General features: G+C 53.8%; 2 protein-coding genes across 2 annotated transcripts; one reads left to right on the plus strand and one right to left on the minus strand.

Moving 5' to 3' along the window:
- Positions 1–1,402: 1,402 nt before the first annotated feature.
- Positions 1,403–8,550, plus strand: NCLIV_068660 (conserved hypothetical protein; the record flags this gene model as incomplete). Its single annotated transcript, XM_003886418.1, has 10 exons — positions 1,403–1,479; positions 2,464–2,700; positions 3,861–3,943; positions 4,559–5,031; positions 5,730–6,350; positions 6,687–6,960; positions 7,260–7,330; positions 7,475–7,528; positions 7,990–8,043; positions 8,473–8,550. 10 exons carry the CDS (start codon positions 1,403–1,405, stop codon positions 8,548–8,550), a joined length of 2,022 nt encoding a protein of 673 aa, XP_003886467.1.
- Positions 8,551–11,122: 2,572 nt separating this feature from the next.
- On the minus strand, positions 11,123–18,533 carry NCLIV_068670 (conserved hypothetical protein; the record flags this gene model as incomplete). The annotated part of the gene is made up of 10 exons (XM_003886419.1): positions 11,123–11,281; positions 12,069–12,204; positions 12,680–12,813; positions 13,343–13,455; positions 13,861–14,209; positions 14,535–15,032; positions 15,524–15,762; positions 16,260–16,545; positions 16,932–17,056; positions 17,186–18,533. The coding sequence occupies 10 exons, from the start codon at positions 18,531–18,533 to the stop codon at positions 11,123–11,125; spliced, it is 3,387 nt and encodes a 1,128-aa protein (XP_003886468.1).
- Between the last annotated feature and the right edge of the window lie 715 nt (positions 18,534–19,248).

The following is a 19,248-nucleotide window of genomic DNA, read 5'->3' on the forward strand; positions in this document are numbered from 1 at the left end:
AGTTTCTACGCGGGCTGGTAAGAGCGTCAGCGAAATCCTTCGGGCACTCCCAAAGCTGGAGCTTCGCATGTGCATGTCCGTGCGACTTTAAAAGCTGAGTCTAGCACGTCGGATCTCTAAAGGCCCTCGCTTCGCGAAAAACGACGGAAGACGAATCCCACGAATTTGGAACGGGAGTGGGAGAGTCACGAACGCTCGCAAGGTCGTTTGCCTCTACCTCTACAACCTGAACTGGAAAGGGAAAGGTGACGGGGCTCGAGGAGGTGAGTGTTGGGGAGTCATGAGGACATCGATGCATTCTTCCGAGTCTTCTTCGTGTCTCTAGCAGGTTCGCTCTCCAGCTGTCTAGGATAGCCGCGGACGAATCGACAGAACGGAGGTGATTGATTCCTAAGGGCATCCATTTTCACGCCAGAGACGAGAGGCGGCGGCATTTGTGTGTGAATTCAGGTTCACTCTTACACAGATTCGCCCCCCACATCTTCAAACAAAAATGCGGTGAGGTAGGCCGCGCCCCCCTACAGCGAACAGTGTTCGCAAACAGATGCGACCTTTCACGGGCTGTGTGTGTCCGTGTATCCGCCGTGCTATCTTTTCTTGCTTTCTTTTGTTGTGCTCCGGAATCGTCAAGATCCCCCCTTACGCAACTCAGTCCTGTCTCCGCTATTTTTCTCGTCCGCCTCTCCAGCGTCTGTTCATTTTCGAGGGAGCGTTCACGGTGGAGTTGCTGGGCATGCGCCGCCGCCCTCCGGGTTCAATATTCCCGCGGCTTTCTGTCTCGTCGCGTCTCTCGATTCATAAAACAGCTTCTGAATAAATCGAACAGGGTTCTGCTGCTACACAGACTTTTTGGCAATTCGGAACGCCTCTTCTTCCGACGGCATATTTCGGGGTTCCGTCGGATGAGCATCTGGAACAGTTCTGCCTCGCATGCGCCTCGCTCGAAAAGAGAACCCATTCTGGCGGAAGGCAATTGACTGGGATAGCAATATGGGCCTTGCGGCCGTCTGTGTGTCGACAGAGAAAATTTCAGAGGAGATGGAAGGAAAGAGGGGTCTCCAGTCCGCTTTTTGGCGTCCTCCAACCCACCTTCCGTGAAGCTTCATTTCTTGCGTTCCTCTATCAACCACGGGCATGCAGTGGCACGAGGACACGCACAACAGACTCGTCTCGTGCCGGCGTGCGTGCACAAAACTTGTGGCAAGCGAGACCACATCAATGAAAGGCGTTCGAGCTGGATGTGTGTGGGAAAGTGGTTCACCTCCCGAACCGGCTCCTAGATCTCCTGGCTCGTGAATCTGAGGTGTATGTACTCCTCAGCCGTTCCAGAGTTTGGCCTCTCCGGCGCAGAAAGCTGTCAAAGAAACTTCGAGCATGGCGCCAGCACCCTCCCGCATGGCTGATGCGGGGAGAGAAGAAAGCCCACATCTCCGCATTTCGCTCACGGGCTTCTTCTTCCTCACCTACCCTCTCTACACCGTAGGCACCGCACGAACTCGCACGCAGCTTACACTTCCTGTGGTGTCGCGCTATCCCTCGAGGCTCCGCCTGGTTTGCATCTCTGCTTATGGCCGGAGCTGTGTGTATATGTGTCTAAATGTAACGTCGTAGTAGCAGTCTTTGCTTCATTTGCATATCTACCATGTCTCCCGCTGTATCTATACGCTTACAAATAGGAGTTGCATTGGTGCGCTCCGTTTTTTCTGTAAAGACACAGTGAGGCGTACATCTGAGTGAGGGTGGCTGTGCCGGCATCTTTACTGTCTACATCCTCGCTGTTCCTTTCGAGTCTGTCGCTCTCGTGGGTTTTTCGTCCCAACGCCGTCGCTCGCCGGGTCTTCGGGCCTGAACGCGTCTTGCCGGTTCACACCGAGCGTTGTTTCGCGGGTCATGAACGCCGCAGCCCCGGGGACTCCGCTGGTGTTGTATGCGAGAGACCATGCAAACCATCTTACCTGTTAGTTCTGCTCCGGGGATTGCGCGTCTGTGCACCAAATCAATATACTCACCAGCCGTATGGAGGAAAGCCATGCAAGGAAGAGTTGCCGCCGCGTATGCCCTACTTGTAGACGCACGTGGAGGTATACGTCCGTGGGTGGATGCGTGTACAAGCATGCACGCGCATACATGTGTGCCTATCTGTGCACGTACGCACCGGATGTCTATACCTAGATCGACGTGTACGTAAACTTTCTTAACACATCACGAAGATCGGCGCTCATTCATATGGATCCCAATTCCTTTTAAAAGGGGGATGATACACTAGAAAGGGCGGTTGAAGGCTGGACTCAACCGACACCGTTCGTCCGGCAGTTCTCCCGTTTTCGGTCGCTCGGTTTAATCATTGTTCGTCTCGCGTGCCCATATCATTTAGGTTTTTCGCTGTTTGATTTCACGACTCCCCGGGCTCTAAGATACCAGGCTTGTCCTCGTCTATGCGCTTTCTGGCTCTTCTGTTCCCAGATTCAAAGCCGAACGCTATGCGCACCGTATCTCGTTCCCATGCCATATGCCGCCTTCCCTCCACCTCGCCCGGATGCATACCTTTTGCGAGATTACGAAAACGACGCTTCACCAGATGCTCGTGGAGATTCGACATATGTGCGCAAGTTTATCCGGCAGCCTCTTCTTTCGCAGTGCGCTGTTGCCACCGTGGGTAGCCTTAATATCTTCCGCTTCACTGCGGCGGCTCTCAAAACGGTACGCCTTTGCTTATGCTTTGTCCACCTACCCATTTATTCCTCGTCTATATCGTGCGTGCATGTGAGCGCATCAACGCATTTGGCTTGGTAGGGCCGGATGCATTTAAACAACAGAGTAGGCCGCCCTACCTAGATGCCTGTCCATACGCATTGAGGTCGACCGTCCAATTATATGTGGCTTGCAGCTGCGTACGCAGCTGTCGGGGGGAATTCATGCACACGCGTGTGTCATGTGCGTGCCCACACAAACGGTGCATGCATTCCGATGTGTGTAGGTACTTTTTTACACGCCGAGGAAAAGAATAAGTATTTGTTGGGGCCGGCGGGAGAGGGCGGCTGTGGAGAAACGCCGAAACAGCGCCACAGGAAAGGAGGCTGAAACGCACATGAACAGAGACTGATGGGAAGGAATTGGAACTCTGCCGTGCGGTGTGTCTTTCCGTTCTATGCTTCTCAGGTGTATGCGAAAGAGGGCTTCCTCGGCCTCTTCCGCGGTATCGTTCCAGCAACTCTTCATATCATAGCGCGGTACGGTGTTCCGTCGGAATCGCTTTAGGCCACAAGATCACTTTTGCTCTTTCGCCACCACCGGCCTCTGGTAGCTTCTCATGTTTCCTCTGAGATGACCTCTCCTTTCCCTCTAGAACTAAGCTTTCTCCCCAAAGTGCAGTCAGTGTGGCGACTGAGGTCTAGTGATTGTGACAAGCCTTTTCGCAACAGCTGGTTTCTTTGCTAGCTCGCTCGCAGGTGATCGACATGCTTCGTACATCAGCAGGCGTCGTGTGCGTGCCCCGATCCAAATTTGGGAACTTCTGCGGCCGTGCCAAGTTAATAAGAAGAATACCTATGAGCAGTTTGCGGTACAGACATACGGGAACCCGATGTTTCTAAAAGAACGTTTCTTACCATCGGCAACCACGTGCACGACCAGCCATACTCACGGTAGACAAAGGACCAATAATGGTTTTGTAGACCTGGAAGTGCTGGTGAAAGAAGCGGTGGAGACTCGGATGTAGCTGGCCTTCGCACCAACGTGCAGAGTGAACCCCATGTGCTCGTGGGCTGTACCGACGCGTCGGATTGTTCACCCAGGAATCCAGTGTATTCTTCAGGTTTCATCTTCCCTTTCTTTGTTTCTTTCTTGTGTTTGTTCCCTAGGGATGTTGTTAGCTTCGTTCTGCTGCGTCACTGCCTGGCCTTTACCGTCGCGTTCTACCGCGCTGTCGCTGACGGCACGTCAGGTACGCTGAAGAGGCGCGCACGGCGTGTAGAGGAAGAGCCGCACGTAAATAGAGGTCGCGGTAGTCATACGCTTGACCAGCGTGCCCGACGAGGATTTGGCCGTAGCAGTGATTGGCAAATACTTACCGTTGCTGGCATGTGATCTAATGCTGAAGCCCGCCTGGGTGGCTGTGCATGTCCGAGAAACTGGAGTGTTCGAACCCGAACCAAGAGGAACCAAAGGAGCAGAGTTTCTTGTGCGAACTTCACGCGGGAGGAAAGGAAAAATGCTGCCCTCGTGGAGGCTTTTCGCAGGAAACGACGGCCACATCTTCGGCAACGAAAGGATGGGACCTGTCTAGTGACGCAAGCTGAAGCGAGGGGATAATGTTCCTCCACGTGCGAATCCACTGCGTCACGCCTGACCCACGACCGCTCGTAGCGCGTGTGATCTAGACATTTTTTATTTCTATCGTGTCGGTGGAGAGCACTGCTGTCGTCCCTTTTCGTTGTCGAAGGTGGTCTCCCTGCGCGTGGTTGGTTTCATTTCCCCTCGGCTCTGCCGTTGCATCTCCGCACCTCTTCTCGCCACATGACCGCCCTGGTGTTGCGTGGGTGTGTGTCGCTCTCTGCAGTCGTTTTGTCGTTTTTCGTCCCGTCATTTCTCCTTTCTCGCTCCGCTATTCCCGGCGGTTCCACATGCCGTGCCCCGCTGCCGGCGCCACTCGAGCCCATGCGCTGCGTCGGCTCCATTGTCAGCGCGGTCGATGACACGTCGCTGGAAGTCGACAGCCTCCGCGATCCGAGTGAACAGGCTGCGGAGGTCGCGTCAGACATTGCCAGTCTTACGCGCTCGGCGCTGGGATCTCCAGAGAGTCTCCCTTCGTCTCTCCAAGTGACTTGCCCCGACCGCTCCGTCCCTCCGCTTCCCCACCAGAGCGGTCGAGGCGAGAGGAGTGCTGTCGCCCAAGACGCTCCACCAGCCGGCTTTGACGCGGAGGCGGAACCGGCCGAAGAAGGCGGAACGCATGAACCAGCAAGGACCGAGATGGTCAGGGTTCCACGGCAAGACACCCGAGGAAGAGAGATCGCGCCTGTCATTCTCAAGGTAAGCAGAGGACCAAAGGCACAAAAAGACACCTGGAAGAGGAAGACGCGGGCGCTCATTCGTCGCCAAGAGGAGTCTACTGCAGCCAGGCTCACGCGGTGCGCTATCTGAGAACAGGAACGGCCGGCGGATAGCCCCTTCGTAGCGTCTGGAGGGGTGTACAAGGTGTTTATCCAGGAAGGTTGCAGACGAGAGGACGAATGTCACGATCAGAGTACACAAAGACGCAGCGGTTCAGCGGATGGGAACGAATGCCCTTCGCCCGGAAGTGTACTCTTTCTGGACTCGTTTCGGCGATCGAGTCGACCGCGGAAGCCAAAGAATCATCCGCCATGCTTTGCTTGTTTGCTCGTGGACATGGGTGTTCCCACGTACTCGCGATCACGGGCACTGGCGCGCTGCCTTCGGTCCTGTTTGACCCTTTAGGTTTTCCCGAGAGTGTTGCTCCGTGGATGCTGGTGTGTGGTGACCGTAAGGAGAACGACTTGGTTCCAGCTTGCCGTTGTATTCGATGATCTTATGTGTTCACATTGGTATAACTCAAACTACGCCTGCGCCAGCCCTTCTGCACTTACCTGGGTCAGTACGTTTTGGGGACTGTGTTTTTTCTTGCTGACTCCCGTGCGCATCATTGCACTCGGGCGGTAGCCTCGTTCCATACTCACGTGGTTGTGTGGTGTGTTGCACGTCTTCTTCAGCTCCTCACAGAGTGTGCAGTGTATCCGCTGTTGACGGTCGCCACGCGCATGGTGGTGATTGAGGGACCGCCGTATTCCCCAACACCCGAGTCGCTCTCGTGGTCCAGTTCCCTCCCCGCACCCCTCGCCGCCGCCTACTCCTTCTTCGTCCCGAGATACTTGCATGTGACAATGCTCGAAATGGTCCGGCTGACGTACGCGGCAGACGGCGTCGCAGGCTTTTACGGGGGCCTTCTTCCCTTCCTCTTGTCGCGGTGTGTGGACGACAGTGCCCAGGCGTTGATGCGTCTTTTCGTCGTCGAGAACAAAGAGGGCAAGAAAGAAGAGAAGGAGCCTGCACTTCGCGCGACGGACGCCGCAGCGATGCTTGCTCGACGCACAGGCGCGGAGAGTGCGTATTCGACTGTGTGGGCGAGGAGTCTCGCCGCGGACAGGCGAGAAGACGACGCGAGCAGCCAGCTGGCCATCGCCCCTCCGTTCGCGAGGCGAGGCCAGGCAGGTGATTTCGAGCGGAACGACGGGGTGACCGGCGCAGGGATTCCGCCCCAAACCCACTACCAAATACCCCGAGGTGGACTTTTCGGTTTGGGACGAGGGCGGGGCACTGGATGGCCACCTCACGTGAGTACCACGCGGGGAAGGCGGGGTTCGGACCCGAATGGAGATAGGCAAGAAACATCTCTCGCAGACGATCGAGAGGGCTGTCTCCTCGCGAAGCAGGAACTAGCAAAGGAGGGAGGGGATAGAAGGGACCGAAGACTAGACCTGTCGACGACTGCAGTTGCTTCCTCGTTTTCACCAACAGACGAAGGTGCCCGCATGCGACAGCAAAGGGGTCAAGGGAGGAGCCGAGGTGCTGAGCGGCGTGGAAGTTCATCTTTTGCCTGTGAAACACAAGGCCAGCAGGCACCCGACGTGGCAGAGTCTTTGAGACAGAGCCGTGTAATTACGCCTCAGCTTTCTCTCGGAGACACGCTCGCTGGCGACAGCTCCCGCGGAGCGAGAGATAACGCTGACGCGTGTCCCCAGGGCGAACGCGAACGCGACGAAGGTCGCTGGAGCCCTAGGCGAGTGATAGGATTTGAGAGCAGGAGACCACAAGGAGTTGGAGACATGAGAGGATCTGGAGGCGCCGAGCGTCCGGCGGCCGCAGAAGGGGCCAGCCGCGGAGGCGGGATAGACGACAGCCTGCATCAGGTTGAAATGTACACCATGCGAGCTTGTTTCGCTGGTAAGGAGCGACGAAAGCCGTGAACCGAAAGGCAGTGGGGACTGTCCAGATTGCGTTTGTATTTGTCGTCGAGGTCAGTTGAAAGACACTGGTTACCATGCCCGCGCGCGCGGGGCAAGGGAACATGCGCGGGATTCAGAGAGCGGGTGTGATGAGTGTGTGGCACCAGAGAGGCTGGTCTGCGCGCTCGTAGAGTATCTGTTCCTGCTGTAGGGACCTCCAGGTGTCCGTGCTGCTTGTTTTCTTCTCCCCTCTGATTTTCGTCGGCCCGTTTTCTTCCGCCTCGGGTGCCCTTGCAGCGGTATTGAGCACAGCGGTCACGCCCTTTTCACAGCTCGCTCTGGTTCAGCGTTGCCAGTCAAATCTCGAGGTGAGCAGACACTCCAAACGGCTCTCAGTTATGTCGCCTGGGAAAGGAGCTGAAAAATACGGGAAGGTGCGCTGAAAGGCCTCGCAGTCCACGACTTCCTTCACTGTACCAATGAGTTCGAATGGTGGTGGAAATTGTTTTTAGGGGCTCTGCGTGCGTCGCTCGTGGCTGGACGTCCTGGCGGGAATGCCATGGAAGGTGAGAAGCAAAGAACAAGAGGAGGGGAAGGGAACCAGGGCGATGCAGCAATAAGCGGCTTTTTAGGCACCGCACTGCTCATTGTTTGTGCCTGTGTTGCTCGAGTCTCTCCCGCCTGGACGGTCCTTCGACCGTCTTTTGTGTCGCCCCTTCCTGCTACTGACAGTGTCCATTCATTGTCCACTGTCAGCCCTGCTCCGTCGTGTCGGGAGGCTGTATACTCAGCCAGAGGCGCAGTGACGAGCAAGAAGCAAGAAGCACATCCGCGACAGATGGCATTCGTACGCGCACGTGTAGTGCCGGGCACCGCAGAATGGCGAAGTTGTCGTGGGGGGCAACGAGGGTTGCATCTTAGCTGGAGAGTTTGTGAAACACGATGATGAGTCGAACTTTGAGTGCGGCGTCTAGTTTCTCTGAGTGTGTATCGCCGTGTCCTGTTTTGGCGCCGTTTGTTGTTGTAGACCTTCTTCCTGCAGTTCGCGGTCTCTCTCACCTTCCTCATTATCAACAGTTTGGTGAGTTGCTGGTTCCTGTAGAGAACGGGAGAAATGCAGATTTGTACCGGTTCACATGATTTTGAGTCGTGCTTCTGTCAACGTACTCGAGAGAGGAAAGTTAGGGGTAGAGGCATGTGCCATGTGAATGTTCATGTGCCTGTCCATTGCACCGACGTCGCCTGCCTGTCCGTGTAACACCCTTTCTATTGCGCGTTTATGTCTTTATTTTTGCGTCTCCACTTACGTATGCATCCGTGAAGGCATGCATACACAGCCGTGCATGCATTCGTATATGTAGGTAAAAGTATGGTATGCACGTGCGTGTAAGATGTAGTGCACGATAGTGATCTGACAACGGAGAGAGGTGAATCCGTGCAGGGCATTCTTTGCTTATATACGAGATAGGTAGACTGCATAGGCCTTATCTGGGTGCTCTTGTCGTTCCAGATGGCGGCAACTCTGCACGAGAACGAGGTGAAGAGGAAGGTGAGAGAGGCGAATGACGAAGAAGGCGATGACTTTTGATGGTCGAGTCCTTTCGGATATGCGGTTTTCTTCGTTGCCCTCCGTTCCGCAATGTGCCCACTTCTTTTGCTTTTCCGTATTTCATCGGTTTTGCGCCCAGTCGCTCCTCTCCAGTCTCGATTGTGCCCGGTTCATCTCGTCTCATGCAAAACACAGTGCTTCACCTTCCTTCCATGGCGTGCTTCGCATGGGGAACACCAATGGAGAGTAGAAGAACAGATTTGTCGCCCTCTTGCTTCCATCTCCTTTGTTCTCTCTCGCTTGCTCTGTCTCCCGGTTGGGTTCCCGCTATTCTTCTGTCTTTCCTTTTTCCCTACCTTGGGATTCTCCTGGAATCAGCACCTTAAGGAGTGCGGCGGGATGTTCCAGTTTGTGAACTCTCTCTGGGCACTTCTTGTGAGAGACCGCGACTCTCTTTACGGGATGGAGCTCCTGCAGAACAGAGAACTACCTCTTTCTTCCCGTCTTTTCCTCTTTCCGTTAGTCGTTCTCTGCTGCCAGGATTTGCGGGTCAGGGTTGCGGTATTTGCTGTGGTGTATCGCAGTATATGGACTGGCCGTGTATCGGCCCGTGGCACGCATTTTTCCTGACGGGCTCTTTGTTTCAAAGAACTGGGAACTTCCACAGTTGGCTACGTAGCTATTGCTAGACTTCGAAGCTCAAGGGTGCTGGTGGTCTCCCTCAGCGTCGCCAATGAGCACACGCTTTTTTAGAAAAAGCGAGAGCGGGCAAGGCAAGGGTACAAGCAAAACATAGCAGCGTTCAGAGCAGAAGACGAAGCGGAAAATGCGGGCAATACATCAGGAGAGGGACAGCGAGGATAAACCCAACAACTGAGGAGTTACGAGCTGAAGCGCCAAAGTGTCGTCAACGCACCCGCTCGTTTTGTGACCTGCACGCTTTTCGGTTTCTCCTCTGGAAGGCCGCTGTCCACGAAACTGCGGCGAGAGGATTGGGTACGTTTCAATCCCAGACCATACACAGGCATCTTTACGATTCTGACTGAACGATGTGTACCCTTTTGACCCAAGAAGTGTCGATTTCGCATGTCACGCAGAACAGGGTTTACACGCAGCAACAACACAAATGCGACACTCAAAGCTTGCCTTGCACACGAAAAACACGGGCGCGGCCGTCTCACGAATACGATATATATATATATATATATATATATATAAGCATATAGTGAATAGTTACGTGCATCCGCGCGTAGTTTCGTACAGGGTTTTCCTTCGCGTCATATCATGAGACGAACAGAGTTTCCCACTTTGAGGTTCTGCGCCAGTCCCAGGTTCACCTTCGAGCGGGGATCTTAGCGTGAACAGCGCGCGCTCGAGTCTCCGGGGATAATTCACGCCACGAGGGGTGGCGACTGTGTGTGGCACTCCACTGTAAAGACACAGCGTATGAAATCAGAGTGCACTGGTTATACTCACAGTACAGTATGCCTCTCTCTGTCAAGGGGACGCTTGGGACCGCCTCTGCGCGCACTGACTGGGGCTCTTAATGCCACGCCCCGGCGAAGGCGTAAGAACGACAGACCTCCAGTGGCCTGTGCTGATATTGATTCACCTGCTCTCCCTTCGAAGTCGATTGTGCGGTTTTTCTTTCTCTTCATGATCACGGCGTCCTCACAACGTGCACAACGCTACAGTCGAGCAACGGGCCGAGATGAGGGCCTCTCCGTGGGTCAGTTTCGTGTTGCAAGTGACAAGAGAGGGACTTCCCAGTTGACTTCCGAATAGTGGAACGGCAGGCTGTGCTGTCATCCGCCCGTTCCCGTTGCATTGTTCCGACCTCAGGCGACTTCATGCAGTCTCTGCTAGTTAACTACAAGCAAGCGGCTATATGTTTAGGAACTGGGAGAGGAAGTCCGCAACAAGGCGATCGTGCTTCAGTGAAGGCGGAAGCGTCTCGGAATCGTGGAGAACTTGCTGAGGCTGCGGTGTCCCCACCTAGCCTCCAGATAGAACACAGCTGAACGGTGGTTTTTTTCGATTCTTGCGCGTCAACGCTCCGTGGGTGAATTAACAAGACACATTGAATGACGAGACCTTGAACAAAAGAGAACCGTGTGTTGCCGCCACAGCCGACTGCGACTCGAATTAGGAATGCACGCTCATACGCAAATGTGCAAATGTACGCATGCTTTCATATGCCTGCGTATGTTGAAGGGAAACATTAACAAGATCTTCACAGTTTCCGTCTTCGGAATACTGGCGCCAGGCCAAGTGCGGTCTTCTTCCATCTACAGAATACCAGGAAAACGCTTCGATTGAAGAAAGGACACCGAGGCAACAGCGAAGGAACGAGGAAATCTTCCAATCTACCAAACACTCTCCGATATCCAGTCACCTTCCTTTATCTTGTCTACACAAGTGTGGTAAGTATAGATATCCAAGCAGCAGGTATCAGGCCTCTTGCGTCACCTGAATGCGCATTTATGAACGCATGTGTGTGCGCACTCAAGTGCAAACTGAGCTTTGTAAGGAAAAACGTTTACTCGAATACAAAAGAGATGCCTACGGAAAGCTATAAGACTTTGCACCAGTTCAGCCAAAGCAAAAAACCCTAGAAAACTAGTGGAGCGCATTCGGAGCCTGTGTATTGCCGCAAAAACTCGTTCAGAGTAGCACGAGTCCTCGAAAGCCGAGGCGAAGCTGAAGGCGGCAGAGCCATGCACACCTCATGCACCTGAATCAGGAGCTTGTGGGAGATAAGAGAATGCAGCTGAGAAAGGACAGAAAAAGAGCACAAAAAAGCCACAGGAGCTGGAAAGTCCAAGGGAAAGTACGGAGCTGCGCTCGGCCCTATTGAAGTTCAAATGACACCGCATATTACAGAAAATGAGAAATACTTGCTGAGCTTCAGCATGTATCCGAAACACGAAAGTGAGACGGAAGATACATAGTAGCAGAAACCGAGACACAGCCGTGCAAACGCGCTGAGATAGCGGAAAGGAGGTGAGCTATACTACGGGCGTGTCGACTGAACATTTTGGAATTGTAGAGCACAGAGCATTACGCATAATAATGGCTATCGCTGTTGTGTAGTTGACACTATAGGCAATGACACACTCCAACTGTACGCGACACTTCATCCGGTTAAGTTGAACAACGCAGTTTTCGGTACTGGTACAGCGTGGCTCCTCATGGTACGTGCTTTGAGACGGTCACGATGTTGATCTGCACTCCCACTCGTGTTCACGTCTCCTATTTGTGCTCAACACTTGAATGGAGACACCGTTCCACACAGTCATCAGTAAAAAGCATCTACAACGCTACATATATTCCCAGTTCCATTCTTTCTCTATCCCACGTAGACATCTCTCTCTCAATTAAATAAAGTCGCTAGACGACAGTTTTGGAAACGGCAAATGGAATGCACTGTGGATGTATTACGTGTATCACGGCGTATCACGTAATCGCCGTCGAGCATACACACACCTATAAACGCCACAAAGGACCAGAATGTGAGCAGGAAGAGAGGAGTACGAAAAGAATGGCAGGAGACCTACCGGCTCTCCCCTCTCGGCCAGGCGAAGAAGCAGGTAGGCGAGACAATCAACTAAGCGAGCGATGCCGGGGGAGCTCGCCATACGAAGTCTCCCCTCAGCCCATGGAGCGGCCGAAAGGGACGGAAGGGAGAGTAACCTGAGCAGTAACCACACAAAACGGTCGCACCGCCGCAAGGAAGGGCTTTGAACTGGACTGTACGAGTGGTACAGGTCTAAAGGTTTGGGCGAAAGGGACATTCTAATGACATCCATCGGGAGAACTCAGACTGAAGTTGCATCCGGTGAAGAAGATCCAAGAATGAAAGCTTCGTGCCAGAAAAAAAAGGTTAAGAGCATGAAAGCAGGGAGTGCACACGGAAACGCACAAAAGAATACAGCCACGGAGAAAACAAGGATGAGGCAGAACATGACGGGGAGGGCACAATTACGGACATGTGGAAGCGGAACCTGCACGTGACGGTAAAGCGAAACGTTTCATGAGAGTCCGAGAGACATAAGGTAGCGAAACTGAAATATCACAGAGACTCCCGCGTTCATGGTCTGTTCCCTCTTCTTTCCTCAGCTATACGAGAAGACATTTTGTTTTTGTTCTCCCAGACGGAGAGGCTTACGGCTCGGCGGATCGGTTGAGCTCGGTGAACAGCGCGAGGGCAGAATGGAATTCGCTTTGGCGTGTGCGCCACAGAATCTGCGCCTGCAGCCACGACACGTTAAGCTCCCGTGCTTCCCTCGACGACAGGCAGCACTGCAAAATAGAGACACAAACGTACGAGCACGTCGTTTTGGTGTCTCCCCGTGTTTTCACGGCACCCAATCGAACAAAATTCTGAATCTGTCTCTTGCGCACTGCCTCTCTGTATGTGGTCAGCGACCCTCAAACTGATAATAATTAGGGACAAGCTTCCTGAGAAAAGCAAATGAACAACAACAAAGTCCTGCCTCCAGTGTACCTACACCATTCGAGATTGCTTCGACAAGATGCGCACCCCAATGTCGCGCGCAAACACAGGCACCGTCATTCACAGGGGGAGCTCCGTAGCATGCGGTAGTGGAAAGCTGATGTTGCCCAGCAAAGTGCTTGAAGCATCTACTAGCAGATACAAGCCTAAGGTGTTGACTGTTCACCGATGAAGAACACTCACGATGACAGCTGTTCCAGCGGCGTCTTCCCTCTCAACGCAAGGCACGCTTCCCCACACGGAAGGCGGCCTGTCCTCCATTTCGTTGGGTTCTCGTCTACTCTTTTTCGCGGACTGTGGACGCCGCGTTCTTACCTGCAAAAGCGGGTACGCTGCCACGAAGAATTTCGCTTTCCGACGCTCCGCCTCGTCCGGTGGGCAGTCAAAGTTGGAGAACACATCGCCGTCAAACGCCTCGGAGAGGATCTCTGGTGGGACCGTTCACATACTCAAAGAAAAAGGTTGCAATATTTACGAATAACTCTTTGTACACACTTCCCACACGCACAGGTACGCCCACGCTTTGACTGCACAAAATGTGCGGAGAAAGGGCATTACGCCTCAGGCTCCAAATTCGTCCTCCGCTACACCCTCAACTATCCTTCGAGACGCTCCAGTAGTCCAGCAGAATCAGCAGAAGCTTCGAACACTCTGGACTTGGTCATGTTGAAGCACTTCACCCTCTCGAATCTCTTCCTGTCGTTGGGTGACCGCACGTTATCGGGAAAGGGAGAGAAAACGGAACAGCCGCCAGAACGGCTTCAAACTGCGAATGTTAGGTCGTGTTGATACGAACGCGGATGCGCTCTCTTCATTTGCCTGGTCGCGCGTACCTAGACAAGAGTGGAAGTCGCGAAGAAGCCACGCAGCGGTGAAAGCCTCAACTAAAGCCCGTCGGCGTCTGCCATCGTCTCTGATCTCTGCGTAAAGGCAAAGGAGAAGTCTGTGGTTCTTTTTTTCCACACTCAAGTTGGCGACCTCGGAGAGCTCGTGGCCAGGTCGTTGTGGTCCACTCTCCGGAGGTGACAATGTCGAGCTTCTCAGCACGCGATCGAGAAGACCTGGGTGGATTGCATCTCCGTCAGCCGAGAGGGAGCCCAAAACAGCTGGCGAGGAGACAACTGCAAAGTGGCGGGCCACGAGGGAGCGACTCAGGGTACACCATTGAGACGCTGGCACAACCTGCGGCAAAGAGTAGCAAAAAAAGAAGCAACCAGCAAATGCGAACGGCGGCGGGAAATACGACCGCGGGAGGAAGAGAGTAAGAAGCAACACAAGGAAAACGGGAAGTCCCAAGGAGGGAGGGGAGGGCAACGATGGGGGACGCGCAGGGTGGGGAGATAGCGGAACAGTGAGGATGCGTTTGCAATTTTGTGGTCGACAAAAGTATTCTCGTAACCAGCCTTCACCCACTGGTTTGGGACACCATTTTGCAAATGCTTTTTGTTTCATTTTTTAGAGTCGACGCAGCTCTACGCCTGGATTTTTTCTCGTCTCTCTCTCTCACTGTCATGATCATGATCTTCGCCAAAACACTGCTGCCTTCCAAGCCCTTCTCAACAAGCCGGGCAAAGCTCGACGTGTCTTCTCGCTGACGATCTTGCCTTGGTACAGAGTTATCGGAATAACCAAACTTGGCGACAGACGGATCGAGTTGTTTCAACAGCGGATGGCGACCAACACCGCACGCACGTAGGATGAGGAGAAGAAGAAGCGAAGACCGTTTGAAGAGGCATGCATTGTCCATGAGCCAAGTCACGGCTTCAAAGCAACAGCCGCATGCGGCGAGCATTCTCGGATATCCCACATTGACATGAACGCGATCTCCGTTCGACACACAGTCATCCGTCGCCGAGCTGTCGAAGTACGCTGCCCCGCGCCGTCGAAACTTTTCTGCCAATTGCTGGAGAGAAGTGGAGAGAGCCGACTGAGGGTCCAGGGCGTGAGTGGATGAAAGCACTGCCATCTGGAGCTTGTAGTGAAGAAAATCCTCCTGTGAAAAACGCTGAAGGACACACACAACGAAGACGGAAACACGAGTAACAGACAGGAAGAAAAGATGGCGAAAGCAGGAAGGGAGACTGAAGAGAGACAGAAATATGAGCAATAGATTGAAAGGTTGGCTGAAGCAGGAAGCGGGAGAACACGCGTTAACGAGAAAGAGACTAGTGAACGGGGGCCTGAGAGGTAGGCCACGGCATCACGCCATGCAGCTTCGTGACGGTAAAGAGGCATCATGGCGCAGGCGGCAAGTCCCTCTCACGGGCGAATGCTTGTGGTGGCTGTCTTGCACGGTGCAGTGTTCCGCCTCAGATCTCTGGCGAATCCGCGAGTCGCATGGGAAAGTAATGGGAGAAAAGCAAAAGGCGTGCACAAACGGAGGACTGAGGCTGGGCACGATAGACAGAGCTACGACAAAAACGCCGCACGCGAGACAGGCGGGAAGCCGAGGAGGTGGAATAACGCAGAAAAACTCGAGAGGAAAAAAAGACTGACCCGCAAGGAAATGGCGGCATTGACTGGGGGCCACATGGTGGGATTGATCAGAGACAGGAGAAGAGGCAGGTAAGGATCCTTGGCCCGACGGGTATGTTTTTGCGTTGTCCTGTTGGTTTCTCCGATTGCTACATTCTCAGGTGGATACAGAAGAAGCAACCGCCCAAGGATGACTGACAGGGACGGAGGTCGCAAGGAAGCTGCAGAGGGGAGGGCGGCGAGCATTTCCGCCACATTTTCTGATCAAAAAGAGAAATCAAGAAGCAGAGCAAGCACAATCCAGGAATGGAGCTGCTTCAACTTCTCCTCTCCGCCCCAGGAATGATGCACAAAACGCCACGCCAAAGGAATCCCTCCCACGGTTTTGGCGTCTACGGCTTTTGCGGCAAGAACCCTGGAGAGCACCCAGATATTCTCGCTTATTCTGCCAGTCACGCTTCTGCTTTATCTGGTCACCCTTTCACACCATGCGCGAAAACAAAAGACGAGGCACGGCATGTACAACGGCGGGTCGTGGAAACGGCAGCGGGGTTTCTGTTTGGCATTAGAGCTTGGACACACGAACGGTGGTTCAGAAAGAAAAGCACACCTTTTCCATTTCTCCCGCGATTGTTGCGTATGGTCAAAGCTACACAAGAAGCAGAAAAAGGGGAATGTGTGGACGGGAACAGAAGGGACGCTTTGCGCTCGGCCAAACCCACTTCCCGGAACGGTTTGTCTCCAAGACCGAACTCACTCCGTTCCTCTTCATTGACCGCGACATCCGGCAGGTTGCGTCTGTTGGCTTCGACGGATGAAGATAGAACAAGAGAGAGGAGATGGCGACAGACGAAAGGCAACAGAGGTGGTTGAGGAGGCAGGGAACCTCCGCGATCGCTTGGCGCGTTGCTTTCCTTTCCCGCCTCCCTCTGACACTCGGAGTCTGCCGGTTCCAACGCGGCAGCCTGTAGTGCCTCGCACGCCTGTCGGAACGTGCACCCTCCAGGAGGCAAGAAATCTCCCGCGCCAAGGGCGATGAGGCACTGAACAATGGACAAGAGAGCGACAAGAGAACAACTAGGCATACCACGAACAGAGGAGAAAATTCGCTTCATACGCGAGCTGCCGAGAGCCTCGGAAACTGTGTGGACCTAACCTCAGTCTCGGTTCCATTGAAATGGGACTCTTCCTTGCGAGGTCTCCGTGTGTGTGTGTGTTCCCCAGGAGTATATCTTTCGAGCAATCACTACGCATACATTTGCGATAGGTCGGCGGGACATGACACGAGCACATTGGAAAGTCAACATCCACGATGCTGCACAGCAAATGCGACATCACCCGGAGAGGCAACAGTCTCGCGATCTGATTGTCGATTGAATACAGAGACTCTTCCTCGGTTCGCGAATGTTTGCTGTCGGGGGAATCGTACTTTAAGGTCGCCTGTGCGGAAGGCATAGTAAACTGCGCGCCACCAAAGTGCATCCCTTCCATCTTCCGCCGACTCTCCGTCACCAGTTTCTCGATGCCATGCTAGCCGGTCCTCCTCTAACTCCTCTGTAGCAACAGAAATCCAGAATTCCGACACTTCACGTGCTCCCGGACACCAACAGGCATCTTCAGTTCCCCATTCTCTCCACCACCTGGTAGCGTTGCTCGAGCATCCGGTTTTATCCAGCTGTTCACGGCGATCCTGTTCAAGCGCCGCAAGGGAGTTTCCCGCCAGAGCTCGAAGAAAGCCGCCACTAGTGGTGTCGTCTGCGCGCTTCTCCGGACCGAAAGAGCAGTCTGTTGTTCCGTCACGAGCCGCCCGCTCTCCGGGCGCGTGGATGAGAAGACGGCAACAGCCCATAATCTGCCGGAAAAGAGCAGCGAAGTGTTGACGTTGTCGGCGAGAGAAAAAGTGACAACTTCCCTCAGGCACTTGACACAGACTAGAGACGGGTAGAGACTCCCCGGTTGACAGTTGAAGCTGAAGCTGCTCTGCCTCGGATTCGATCGAAATCGAACTGCATTGATTTCCTTCTAGCATGGCCACTCCGGCTGACACGACTGTGCCCGGCAACTGAAGAAGAACGTGGAGAGGCAATTTTGTGTCCCTGGGGCTACCGACAGGGAATTGCCTGTGCTGGAGAACCGAGAGAAACTTTATCAGACGGTACTCTGGAGCAGTCAGGACGGGGTTTTGGAGAAGAGGAGGTATCCTTTTGAGAGGAAGCGCTGATAGGTCTCCATTTGTGAGTGTCCCCCTACAAGTACGTGCGCCGGCCTCTCCTAGAGCTTCGTCGATGTGCAGAGGCGGGATACGTCGCAGCTCCCGGAGCAAGTCTTCTCTCTCAAGATGCCACTGTCGTGCATCTTTGTCAAAACGCAGCGATGCAGTGAGTTGCAGAGAGTGCCGCACAGCTGCTGTATCAAGAAAAGAACTGAGATTGGGGTATACTTCCTGCACATCTCCGTGACGCGATAAATTCACGGGGTAATCTCCGCTCAAACCTGCCACCGGTACAAAGGATGCATGAAAAGGATCTGTTACTGACGATGAGCGTGGATGCGAAGAACCTGAAGATTGTGAAGAAGCGACATTCCCAAACGGGTCATGCAGTCCGTGGGAGAGCCGGGCATGGAATATCCTCTCATACCTATGTATCACTCCTGCCACATCTGGCCTGGTATGGCGAGAGTGCGACGATGAAGCGGTAGATCCATAAGCTGCTGGTAACGTAATCTGTGTCTTTTGCCTGCTTATGTGTGGTAGACGCTGCGGATGACGTTCAGCCGGATCCTCATACACCCGTAAGCCCGTGGCACGGGGAGATACACCTCCGCCGGATGCCGTGGATGTTCGCACGGCACTTTTGAGGGAATCCGCTTCATTATGGAGAAAGGAAAGAATAGGCAGAGAGGAATTGTTTCTGAAGCAGCATACTCCAGCATTTCGCGCCGATAGAGATGCTAAGTCTGTTGTGGGGGGGGGCGGTACTGTTGGTGTGACCAGAGTAAATGGAGGGGATACTGCGACAGGGGTCGACATCATTCAATTCAGAAAAGTTAGTGAAAAGCAACGAAAATATAGCGAACAAATTGCGCGAAGCAAACAAACTCCAGAGCAACGTGCTTCGTCTTGTGCCAACACAACAGCAGCTCAGCAGATTTTCCGCTCCAAAAATGGGGACCGATTTTTCGACGACGACGAGTAGGACGCAAAACAGTAAAACTGTCGCACTGTCGCGCACTTGAAACCTGTGCACAAACTCAAACGACAAAAGGTGTGTTTTCGATCTTCAAGTAACAAAACATCGATTGGCAGTGGGCCAAGCCAGATTCTCACAATGTCTTCTTTCCTTCCATCCCGTGAGTGGGACGATGGGCGGCAACAGTGGCCCCTGGGAAACAAATGCGAGAACGTGTTTCTGAAGCACATCCCCACTGACGAACAGACTTACAAAGCAAGCACAGGATACTGGGAAATCGTATATCGAGGCCAAGCAGACAGACGCACACGCCTCTGCAGAGATGGTTTTTTAGGCGACGGAACGGGTCCTGCCGAGTCGCTCAGCTGGTCGTCTCTCTCTCCGAGCCGGTGACCCCACTGGGATGTGAGCGACCGACGGGAACGTGGCAATCGTTGTGGCTCTTAAGAGAGATGAGCACTTCCTCCCAGCTCTTATGATTAATTAACTTATCCGATTCATCGCTGGCATGCCGCGTCAAGACCGCACAGTGTGAATTCAGTCTCGGAGCAGCAG

Source organism: Neospora caninum, chromosome XII (assembly GCF_000208865.1).
Source record: "Neospora caninum Liverpool complete genome, chromosome XII".
Classification (NCBI taxonomy): domain Eukaryota; phylum Apicomplexa; class Conoidasida; order Eucoccidiorida; family Sarcocystidae; genus Neospora; species Neospora caninum.